At 40.8% G+C, this 12,840-nt stretch overlaps 1 protein-coding gene across 1 annotated transcript in view; it reads right to left on the bottom strand.

Moving 5' to 3' along the window:
- Nucleotides 1-12,840, bottom strand: part of slco3a1a (solute carrier organic anion transporter family member 3A1a) — a 201,784-nt gene that overhangs the window by 10,302 nt on the left and 178,642 nt on the right. Inside the window, exons 8-9 of the mRNA XM_043677221.2 lie at nucleotides 8,077-8,252; nucleotides 4,285-4,349 (exon numbers count right to left, since the gene is read on the bottom strand). Of these exons, the coding sequence (XP_043533156.2) occupies nucleotides 4,285-4,349; nucleotides 8,077-8,252 (241 nt within the window). The remainder of the gene's footprint in view (nucleotides 1-4,284; nucleotides 4,350-8,076; nucleotides 8,253-12,840) is intronic.

Here is a 12,840-nt window from a genome sequence, read left to right as displayed (position 1 = left end):
TTGTTTCATTGCAATTTTAGTGACATTGCTATCAATTGAATAGTGGGTCATAGCAATTAGGCAGCAGTCTGACATTAGGGAAGTGAGGCAATTAAAATTAATGTATTACTTTATGTTACTGTGTTCCACATCATACTGTGAACCCTCATTAGAAAGTGTTACAGAGATGAGAATCTTCAATTATAAGGAACGTTTGGGAAAGTTGGATGTCCTCCCCATGGATGAAAAGGTTAGATGGTAACTTTGTTCAGGTTTTCAAGATGACAAAAGGATTCAGTTAGAGCAAAGTGGAGAAAGATGAATCCATCTAGTGAGGTAGCTAGTGGTCAAAGGTGACATATGTAAAATCCTCATCAAAAAATCTCAGATGCTGAACAGAGAGATGTTCTTCACACTGAGCTTTTTTGGGATCTGAAATAATCTATCCTTAAGGTGGAAGTCAATAGTGTAAATGATTTTAAAATTAAATTGGCAGAAATGTAATGAGGTACCTGCAAGATCACAAACTAAGTTGGATTGTGAAACAAAGTACCAATCCTCTTTCAGCAGCCTCCATCAATGCTGGAAGATTTTAGGATTCTTTCATGTTACTCATTGAACATCTTGGTTGTAAACACTCCTTTCAACCTTCCCTGGATTTTGAAAGAATGTTTCTTACCGTTGAAGAAATGCAGCAATGAACTATGCTTCTGTTCTGTTGAATTAATCGAGCTTTAACTATATTTATGGGCATATATTAACCCTCTTTACTTGTCGGATGACTCAGGACTGCTTCAATGTACAAATTTGACCACAAGTCACTGAGTTTTACAGCACAGGAAGAGGTGTTTCAGCCCATCATGCTCATACTAAACATCTATCTATTCTAATCCCATTTTCCAGTATTGACTTGTAGCTTTGCATGCTATGATATTTCAAGTGTTTATTCTAAATAGTTTAATTTCTTAAGAGTTCCAACATCTCGCCCTTTTAGGCAATGAGTTCCAGATACCCACAATACGGAGAAGCTTTTCTCAAATCTCCTTTTTAAGCCTCCTTTCTATCTCAAAATTGTGTCCCCTCCTTACTGACTCTGACTAAGGGGAAAGATTTCTTCCTAACTACTCTATCTCCTTCAAGACTTTGTACCCCTCAGTCAAGTCCACTCTCAACCTCCTCTGATCTAAGGAAAACAACCCCAGACTATCCAGCCTCTCCTCAGAGAAATCACTTGTCCAGGTAACATCCTGGTGAATCTCCTCTGCACCTTCTCTAGTACAGTCACATTCTTTTTATAAGATGGTGATCAGAACTGCACATAGCTCTCCAGCTGTAGCCTAATTTTCAGATAGCTTCACCAAGGAGATTTACTGCATTTTTGCAATCTGACTACAGGCCATTGCTGCCATGCAAGTTGGCATGCAACTGATTGCCCTTGGAGCATAACTCAGCATTTCGTGTCTCAGAGCACAGCTTCATTGTTCGTTTGACGACGGCAAAGTGAGATTTGGAGTTTGCAAGAAGTATCGAAGAGTGTGGTGCTGGAAAAGCACAGCCGGTCAGGCAGCATCAGAGGGGCAGGAGAATTGAAGTTTCGAGCATAAGCTCTTCACGAGCTATTCTCCTGCCCCTCTGATGCTGTGCTTTTCCAGCACCACACTCTTCGACTGATCTCCAGCATCTACAGTCCTCATTTTGAGTTTGAGATAATTACCTACATTTCCCCAATTTAGCTGACCCCTGTATATGTAAGAAGTCCCATTCATCTATCAAGGCTGTGCGCAGTGACCTCTCTATGATCAGGTTGGGTAAGGCCTTGAATTTATAAATCCCCTCCTTATTTACAGGGTCACTGAAGGCAAAGGGAGTTGCTTAGGTGCTTTGCACACTTGGAAAGCTGGGGCAGACAAGATTAATGTCCATCTTACTTGCTGTTTGTTTTGTGAACAATTCTTGTGTCCACCTCTCACTATAAGTACCTTTTTGTGAGACTCTGAAACCATCTAATATGGATTCTTTATCTAGTTCTGGTCTCGGATTTGTTTGCTCCATAATTGACTGCCACAGTCTTAAGTTCTGGAATCCCTAATCATCTCTGCCTCTCTACTTTTTCCTACTTTTGAGCCGCTCTGCCAAACCTCTTAATTTAATATTAAAGTCAGTATCACCTCCTGGGCTCAGCGTTATATTTTGTTCGATAACATTCCTATGAAGCACCATGGGACATTTTACCACATTCGAGACAGTACAGAAAGGCAAGTTGTGATTGTGGTATTGGGGGAAATCAGTTTTGGGCATCAATATTCCTGACCATAAGAACAAACAGGCAGTGAATGCTTCTACTAAACTTTGCAAGTGGGGTTGTGGTCAGTCTTCCTCACAATTGAAACTTACAATATCACAGTAAGAATAATGTATCCTAAACCTGATTTGCTAATAACATACATCCAAAATAATCCTCCACCCTGTCCTGCCTTTCACTTGCCGCATAAATGATTTATACCACTGAGGTGTTTTGAACAATCAGCAAAGAACCCAAATAAGCATTATAGTCTACAGTGCATAGAACTTTGTGCACAAATAATTACCATAGTACTTGGGCAAGTGAAACACAGATTTAAAATGGAGAAGGTGACAGATTACTTCAGGATTAAATCTGATTACTAATAGAAAACATTCATCCTTTAGATGACAGGCAGTGAATGCTTCGACTAAACTTTGCAACTTACTCTAAGCAGAGCAGCAATGAATCCTGAAGTACAAAGTAATTAGTTTTTTTTAATGATTTATCCAAATTGCCAACTAAGCAAAACAATTTACATTGAACAATGAATACTGGAGCAGCTGCAGCATAATGCAACATTTTGAATTCTTTAAGGGAATCAGACTTCAGTAGTATTAACCATGTAATTGATTTCAATTACTCTGGTCTTTGTAGCACAGCAGAGTTGCTGCAGAAGAAATATGGATTGATAGTAGTAATTACAGCAGGTTTACAATTCACAGTTAAACCATATGCAAGTAACTACAGCCATTATAACAAGGTGGTTAACTCAAAGCAAACTTGGATTATGAAATTGTAATAAAATGTAGAGAGAATTTGCAAGGTTTCACATCTGCAGGGCAGGATTGCTGGATTAACCTCGTCAATCAAATCCCTACTTTTTCTTTGAATAGTACCAGAGGATCTTAACATCCACCTGACAAGGCAGAGACAGTGTTAGTTTAACATTGAGCAAGCTGCAAGGCAACATGTTTTACTGGGCCATAATCCTTCAGTACTGCATCAAAATATTAACAGACATATGATAAAGGTTTTGTGGAGAATGAACCCATAACCTTCCAGCTCAAAGGCATAAGTGTTACCACTGAGCCAAAGTTGACACATTGCTACACATCACTGAATAGGAAGAGCTTTTAGGATTTCACACTGCTTTTAACCTGGGGCAGAAGACTTCTCTCTCTCATACTTAATTTCTCATCTTCTGAATAAGTGACATTACAGCCTTGCTGTATACTCTGAATGCTGGATGGAAGATTTTTTTTTGTCAATTCCCAATCCATTTCTAAGGTCAACAACTCTTTGTCATTCAAGCACTCACCTGCCAGTTCTGCCTCTGATCTAGATCATGTCCCTATTTTCAATGGATTCCATACTCCTGGTTTCAATGCAAGAAAAGGTTTTTGCTGAATGGTGTTGGTTTTCTCTCTGCTGAAGTCTCCCTGCTCTGGCTCTCTTTTGAACCTTTTCTTGCCTTGTTGTGTTCATGTTCATTGCTGCTATTAGCTTTCATCTGTTCCTTCCAAATGTGGCATTATTCCCTCACTTTACTTGGGCTGGTTGGCTCTGTTTGCTGGTTGGCCAATTTGCAATGCAGAGTGAGGCCATTATGTGGCTTAAATTCCTGGACCAGCTGAGGTTACCAGAAAACACTTTCCTTCTTCCCTCACCTGAGACATGGTGACTGTCAGTTTAAACCACCACCAGTCATCTCGCTTTAATAAGAGAGTAGTCCTATGCTCTGGTAAGCTTACGGCAACTTTACTTGTGCTGAAATCAAGACTGTCACCCCATCTCCAACTTTTAGTTTATTTTTTTTCCCAAAACTTTAAAATGACAAAACGTCTTTCCTAAATATATTCCATTTTCCCCAGCAATTCTTTGTAATCCCCAAACTTGTCACCCAAGCATTATTTCTTGCTTCATCTCATCTTCTCACCCACTCTTTGCAACCCCACAGCCCTTTACCTCCTATTTTTCTCAATTTAATCGCACAAAATAAAACCAGGTCTACAGCAACTCACCGAGCAATCGCAAAAGCAGGAACAGAACTCCCAGCGCATACGACTTGAGCTCAGGATTGACGGCCCTGCAGGAAAAACATGGGCAGATATAATGGCTATTAATTAGCATGCTCAAAATCAATTGGTCCCACAACTGCATTGCAACTGGTTACATCCATTGCAATTATTTCTTTCACAAATTACAAACCACTTCAAACAGTTGACCTAATGCCAGAGGGAATAAAAAATGAAAGCTGGGATTCCAGATGGACAATTGTTATTTTCCGACTCATTAAATTTCAAGTACAACATTGCTGAATTTTTGTCATCTTTTGACAAAGATTTATTACAAAGTGAAAGATTTAAGGAAGCACTCGTCAAGTTGCTTACGTTTTATTCTGTGTACATTTCTTAACATGGACAGGTAAATTAAATTAAATTTTTTTAAAAAAAAAAGTGTGGACATAAGGTTCAATACCTCTGTACTGCCTGCCACTCAGCCATTTTCAAAATCATGACGAGCCTTTCTCCTTGATTAAACATAGTCATTGCCAAATTTTGGCATTTAAAAAATGCTTGTTAGATCCAAAAAGTAAGAAATGCAAATTCAAAGGAATAGAATATTTTTCAATTTCAGGCACATTAAACCAATTTAGTCACTTGCAAGTCAGGAATAGCATGAAGGAGACACAGAAAAAAGCTCCCTTTCTCTATCAATATTCCTAAGTCTGCTGCAGTACATGTGTAATGCTAACTGACAATCTCCAGCAGGTCAAATACAGCACAGTTTGGATGCAGCATTAAGCGACACAACCTTGAGGGTTTGCTACTGTATTAATGTTCCCTATTCCAGTCATTAATGTTAGTCCATTTTTAAAATTTACATATACTCTCTTTGTGGGCTGTGACTATCATGGGTTTTTATGCCCATGCCCTAATTGTCCTTGAATCATAGAATCCTTAGGATTCGGAAAGATGCCATTCAGCCCATTGAATCTGCACCGAGTCTCCAAAGAGCATCACACCCAGACCCAGCCCCCATCCTATCCCTGTAACCCCACCTTTCCCATGGCTAACCCACCTAGCCTGCACATCCCTGCACACTATGGGCAATTTCCCATGGCCAATTCAATTCACTCTAAAAAGATACAGTGTGATACTAGTTCAGAACTCCTTTGCTGCGGGGCCTATGACCAGCAAACCACACTGCACGCCATATCTAGCCACCGACTCCAACAGCTCACGAAAGAGCAAATTTAAATACACAAGTGTTATAATATACTGGGAGACAGTGGCTTAGTGGTAATGTTATTGGACATCTTTCGGACTGTGGGAGGAAACTGCAGCACCCGGAGGAAACTCACCCAGACACTGGGAGAATGTACAAATTCCACACAGACGGAATTGAACCCAGGTCCCTGGCACTGAGGCAGCAGTGCTAACCTCTGAAACATCATGCCGCCCCATTCAATAAGTTGCAAGAACATTTCAGACGGCATTTAGGAGTCAACTATGTGGCTGTAGATCTGCAGTCCCATGTAGGCAAGGGCAGATAAGAATGGCATACTTTCTTCTGTGAAGGACATCAGTGAACTAGATGGGTTTTCATGACAATCATTGATAATTCATAGTCAATATTACTGATACTAGCTTTCAATTCCAAATTTAGTTAATGAAATTTACATTCCTTTAAATGCTATAGTATTATTTAGTGAGAGTTGACTCTATGACCTCTGGGTTACATGTCCAATAACATTACCACTAAGCTACTGTCTCCCAGTATATTATAACACTTGTGTATTTAAATTTGCTCTTTTGTGAGCTGTTGGAGTCGGTGGCTAGATATGGCGCGCTGTGTGGTTTGCTGGTCATAGGCCCCGCAGCAAAGGTTTTCTGAACTAGTATCACACCGTACCTTTTAGAGTGAATTGGATGAGTCTTTGCACATTTGCCTAGACTAGATTTGAACCCAGGTCCCAGACATTAAAAAAAAATCAACAAGCAACATTATTCAATCAGGAGGTTGTGGATCATCTTTTTCATTGTTATTTATGTTTCTTCCTCTAATTCCTCATAAATATACCAAGTGAGCTATGTGAATGATATGGATTTTAAAAGATCTCTAGTGTTCTGTCTGTTGGAACAGTGTACTCTGTTTACATGTGTCTTTACCACATTGGGTCTAATGATAACTGAAATGATAGCTACAAGGGAATCAGTAAGTATGATATGTTGTAGATATGAGTGTTGCATAGGGACATGAAAGGGTTAATATTGAAGACTGCCAATAAGCACCACCCACTATTGTGATGACACATGAACCTGTGGGCACAACAGTTTAGGATTTTGAAGAGGTGAGACCAGACACTGGGTTCTCAATGTCTCTGTAACAATGTCTATCAAGTCAATGTAGTCTGTAATTTATTGCTAACATGGTGATAAACTGCCAAATCAAATCAGTGTTTCTATCCTGGTATTCGCAACACTGTGAAATAAAAAGCATTCCATGGTCACTAACCCGTTTTGAATAACTAATCCCAGACTTTGCAAAGAATCAATTTGAGACACCAGTTTTGCAGCTTAAATGAAAGACTAAGCAAATTATTAGTAATACAGTACGTTTAGCAGACCAAAATTAAACAACAAAGTAGTCCAACTGATGTCAATGGATTTAAACTCAATACCTTGCCCCTTTCATGCAAAGGATAGACAAACGAACACAGATAAATAAGAGAAAATAACAAATTGGTAGATTACTTAAGTGATTTGCAAGAGGAGTATTCTAAAAGTGCAGATTGCTTCTTGGTTGATTTTCTGAACATGTCAGTCAGAATCACCTTTTCAGTTCACTCAGGAAGTTAGTAATATTTAGTTTCTATTCCCAGAACGTCTAAGAGCTGATAATGGGAGGTTAGGCATGGAGCTCCAATCTTTATGCTATAGCTTCAACACCCTAGCTCCTTCTCCCAGGGAACACTGTCCAAAACCAAATTCAAACTCTGGCCAACCCCTGTCAGACTGAGCACCTCTCCACGAGGTCCCAGTTACCATTCAACATCTGCTGGAGCATAAAGTCTCTATCAGACTTACTAGAACCAGTTCTCAGATACTGGCCTCATTTAATGCTACATATCTGCTATCTGTTTAAACTTACTGCTCTGTCCTGGTTTCAGAGCATCTGTAGGACCTTTTTATCAAGAACAAACCGGCAATTAACATCCAGATCTGGCTTCAGAAATAAACAAATCAGAGCTTGCTTGTTGTTCTTTTAAGCCAAGCTGCTGTTCACAGTCCATAGGTCATTTCCAGCTCACGGTCCGCAGTTGCAAATCAGAATTGATAAAAGAATAAATAAAAATAATGGAAAAACAGTGCAGATTCTAACCACATGTGAGAAGCTATATCCTGTTATTTGTAAAGGACACTTCTAGATAAACTGGTAAGTGACTTTCCTTTTACTGTGTGAGACCAAGTAGATTCTATAGTTTCCTATATGTTGCGGTAGTGACCTCCATGATACACACAGCACAGTGACCTGGCTTATGCTCATATAACAAAAGAATATGCAAATAGCTGGTTGCACTGGGGTCAACTGTTATATCTGAAATACTTTAGTTAGCTTCAACCAATTAATTGAGCACATTCTAGGATTTGAACTTGGTACCTGCTGGTCAATACATGTTTTTTAAGGTATTCTACACCAAGTAAGGATATTAATTCCACCAGACAATTAAAGAGCTGGTTATAATCATTCGTATTTTAGGAGATAAGAGTCAAAGCTTGGGAACAAGGCATTGCTGCAGGATAGCCTACCTGATAAGTATAATGATAGCTGGAGTCTGGGCCATAGCTCCAATGAGGCTGCAAAAGCACATCACGCACATGAAAGTCAGAAAGGCCTCCTGACAGCCCGGGCTCGGACATTTGCCAGGGATGACAGTGGCATTCTTGATGGGGCCAGTGTTCAGACAAGCACAGGCAGTGAGATTCTGTAAAGATATAACAACAGTGCATAATCAAAGGCAACGTGACATGCTATCAAGCTTTTAAAGAAAGCATTTCAGTAGCTGAGATACCAAATGCAACATGCACCAAACTCTTTAGACATGTACCTCTAATTGGGATGCCAGACCAAGTGCATTGTGAATAACCCACAGTGTGAATAATCGCAGCTTGCATCTAATCCAGGCTATTTACTTAATGATTAGAGTTTAAGGAACAAAAAATGCCTGAGAACAAGAATAAACCAATACGTTCAACCTGTCTGTCTCTTCATAATTGGCCCAACTATATCACTGAATCAAAATGCTCCTCCGAAATGGAAGAACATAACAAAAACAAGAACTCCGAACAGCAGTAGGCAATTCGTCTTTTGAGTCTGTTCTGCCACTTAATACAGTCATGGCTGTTCTCATCGTAGCCTGAACTCCACTTTTCTGCCTATTCCCTGTAACCTTTGACCTAATACTAATTAAAAATCCATCTCTTCCTTCAATCTATTCAGTGTCCTTGCAATTACCATGCTCTCAGGTAGTGAATTCCAGAGATCCTTTCAGAGAAATAATTCCTCCTTATCTTTTTTGAACCTGCCCTCCCATTATCCCACACCTGATGATCTTTTGTTCTAGATTGATGCTACTTTATCTTTATATAACTCAATTAGATCACAGAATCCCTACAGTATGGAAGCAGGCCAATCAGCCAATCAACACCACAGTGACCCTCCAAAGAGCATCCAATCCAGATCCATTCCCTACCCTATCCCCGTACCCTGCATTTCCCATGACCAATCCACCTGACCTGCACGTCTTTGGACTGAGAGGAAACTGGAGTACCTGGAGGAAACCCACGCAGACACAGGGAGAATGTGCAAACTCCACACACAGTCACCCAAGTGTGGAATCGAACCTGGGTCCCTGGCGCTGTCAGGCAGCAGTGCTAACCACCGAGCCACTTCCATAAGGGCAGTAGATTTTCTTCCCTAAAGGACATTGAGCTCATTAATGAGTTTTCATGCTAATCAACAATGGTTACATGGTTGCCATGTAATTCTAGACTTTTCGCCTCCCCCCGTCTGTGGGGCATTAGTGAACCACATGGGTTTTTCTAACATTCAGCGACAGGGTCATCATTAAACTCTTAATCCCAGATTTTTATTTTAATTGAATTCAAATACCACCTTCTACAATGGCTGGATTTGACGTTGGGTCCCCAGGACATTACCTGAGGTCTCTGGGTTAATTGCCTGCCAAGAATACCACTGGGTTATCATCTCCTGCTCTTAGGCAGATAGGAACTTCAGATTATAGAGCTGAAGGCAAAGGTCACTAATGATGGTAAAGATTGAGATTGGGGTGTGAAGGAGGCTAGGATTGCAGAACATTATGATGTTTTCTACTTATCTATTCTGAAGGATAATGACACACCTCTGCAGCAGGTGAAACTTAAACCCAGGCCACCTCATCCAGAGCTAGGAACACTACCACAGACCACAAGAGCTCATTATAGACAATGTTTTGTATGGCAAATAATGTCCGATAGGGCTAATCATTGAAATAGGATCTCTTAGTTGGAGATAAAGTGCTGATCTTGTAAGGAGATAAGTGTGAATGTGTTTTTGAGTGTGCATCAATTGTTAGCAGTAATCTGTGTTTACTCTTAAATTTGAGCTTAATCATCACGCAAAAGACCATTACGTATCTCAGATGTAATGTTACTAGCTGTTAAATAATATGGAATAAACTGAGTGTTTCTCGTAATTAAGCCTTACTTATGTCAAAATGTTTGTTTTTGTGGGCATCTTCACCACATGGTATCAATAGGTCCGACTAATACCAAGAAGGGTTTGTGGTGGTGAATCTACCCAAAGTGTCTCAGCCTCACCACTCTAACTAGGCAACACTGGTGAAATGATACAAACGTGTGGAATAAAATACAAAGTAATGAGTGCACAAAATCCTTCTCAAGGCAGGTTTTTGGCAGCGTGGGAGGACTCAGTCAGAAATCATACCATCTCAGCACAAACCCTGTCATTATTTTCTAACAGCCTTCCTGAAAAGATTTGAGGTAGGAAAATACCAAAATGGAGTTCTTATAATGCCTACTGAACAAAAATGACATTTTCGCTCTCCACTTCTCTCTATGGCAATGCCTCTTAAAGCTCTCCACATTCTCAGACAAGCCTTCCTGGGCAGGAAATGTCCCAGACCCTGATGGGGATAACTCAGCATAACGCAGGCTTTACTGAGAGGGATATCGCCGAGGATGGCAGACCCTGTGGTGGATGAGAGGGGAGCATTGATTACCTCAATGTTTTCTTGAGCATAACGGGAGGTGTACATGCCTGAAATTGTCCAAAATTGGATCTTTGAGTTTCGTTGTAATAATTGAAGTCACTGTTGGCAGCAGTTTCATTTTCAGAGGCGGATTGTTGCTTTTTGTGGGATTATCCCAGAATAAGAGAAAAATAAGGCTTGGAGATGATCATACATATACCAGTGCACGTCACTGGCACATTTACTATAGTGCCTTATGCCCAGATACCTCACCGGGTCTCTGGTAAGTAATTGGGGTCAGTGATTGGGGATGGGGGCTGCTCGTGGCAATTGGAGTCTGAGACATGGGGACAATTGTAGTCTTTGCTGGTCCGAAAAGATGCACTGGAGAAACCTCCTTCTCTCTCTGGCTCCAAATGAAAATGTCATCAAAACAAAATAGAGTTGGTATTTTCTGATACGCTCAGCAATGTATCAGAAAACAGACAGCGTTACCTCAGTAGCATACGCATGGGACCTAATAGTTATTTTAGACAGTGAACAGAAACATCTAAAAGATGACTTGACCTATTGTGCAGCAAGAAGTGTTTCAGATCCTACATGTTGAAATTCCCTCCCTAACCCTTTTAATCTGTTCATCTTCTCTCTTTGCCATTTCCTTCACCTAAAATTTTAGTTATTTGGCCTTAGAGCTACTTAGCTCAGTGTTTTTTGGGATGTTTTTTATGTTTAAAGACACTATGTAAATGTGGTTGTTGTATCTGTAGGACACCAAGTGGAATCCTCTGGATCTTAAGAAGATTGTCCTGGTGCTGACCCACAGGTCATGACCACCCCCATCCCCCAAGAGGCACCGATCAGAAGCCTGAAGCTGTAGACAGCCAATAATTTCACCGGGAGAAAGGGGGCACTACTGAAGCCATATTGGGAAGCTTGAGGGTCCTTCAAAACTGAGGCGTTCCTTGAAGCTGCACGGGTTGTGTGAAACTGGTCAGTGCATCAGCTTGAGGCGTTGGCTGTAGCCCCTAACCTCTTAGCGATTGAGGATAGGGAGGTATAGAAAATGTGCCAATGGCAATCCACAGCCTGCTGCTTGGATATCTGCCAATTTTTCATCTCCGTGGGAGATCCATCTGATATGGGTTGGTACTGTGGTTCGCCTCTCACTGTCAGGTTCAATTCTAGCCTCGGGTGTCTGTCTGTGTGGAGTTTACACATTCTCCTTGTCCGTGTGGGTTTCCTCAGGGCATTCCGGCTTCCTCCCAGAGTCCGAAGATGTGTAGGTTAAGTTAATTAGCCACGTTAAGTGTGGGGTTGTGGAGTGGGGAGGCTGGGTCTGGGTGAGATGCTCTTCAGATGTTCAGTGTAGACTTGATGGGCTCAATGGCCTCTTCCTGAACTGTCGGAGTTCTATGACACTGGGAACACTCTAATGGTGATGGTAACCTGCCCCTTGAGTGTTCGTAATTATCCACTTGTCACTGCTGCTGTGTGCTTACCTCTGACCAAGTCACTCAGACATAAGGCAGCTGGCTCTCTTCAAATTTCACTCCCTATAACATATCCAACCTCAACTCCAGGAAATCACAGACGTTCTGTACGTAGAATCATAATATTGTTCCTTTTTCCACTCGGAAAGCAAGTACGTGATCTAATTCCTGCCCCCCCCCCCCTCCACGTCCACTATGTGGGGGAATTATAGACGACATGGAAGTATGGTGTGCACCAGCCTCTCTGAACATGAACACGATCACCTTCGGAGACTGATCATTTTCTTTTGGTTAAGGATTGGACAGTTGTGAAGGGGAATGCGTTATTTTAAAGCATTCCCAACGTTTTTATAAAGAACAGGAGTAAACGTCACTGCAGCAAGCTGGCACAGATTCTCTACATATCATGGCACCCTCCTATAGGTTTACCCAACAAAAGACACACTGTAAGATCAACTCAACAAAGGAGAACCATTCAGCTGAACTCATTACATGTTCTCCTTTTACAAGTAACCCATTATGAAGCTGTCACTGGCTGAGACGTGGAAATAATAGCCTTCAATAGTGAGTAGTCATTAATTATATAAGCTAGCATCACTCTTCATGATACCTCTTTACTTCAAATAATTATAGAGTAGGACTTCGATTAAATACTCCAAAGCAAAATCTGAGCAAAATCATTGACTAACAGGTCAAAGAATAATTTTCTTCGCAAGCTGGATCCTATCATTTTACCTTGAGGATCTGGGTTCAAACTGAACTCTTCTCAATTTTGGCTATAAAGATAATGCATAAAGTAAATCAATCTCAGT

The sequence above is a fragment of the Chiloscyllium plagiosum genome, unplaced genomic scaffold, assembly GCF_037043375.1.
Source record: "Chiloscyllium plagiosum isolate Xiang-an unplaced genomic scaffold, Cpla_swu_hap1 HiC_scaffold_39, whole genome shotgun sequence".
NCBI lineage: Eukaryota > Metazoa > Chordata > Chondrichthyes > Orectolobiformes > Hemiscylliidae > Chiloscyllium > Chiloscyllium plagiosum.
This window is presented reverse-complemented; position numbering and strand designations above follow the sequence as displayed.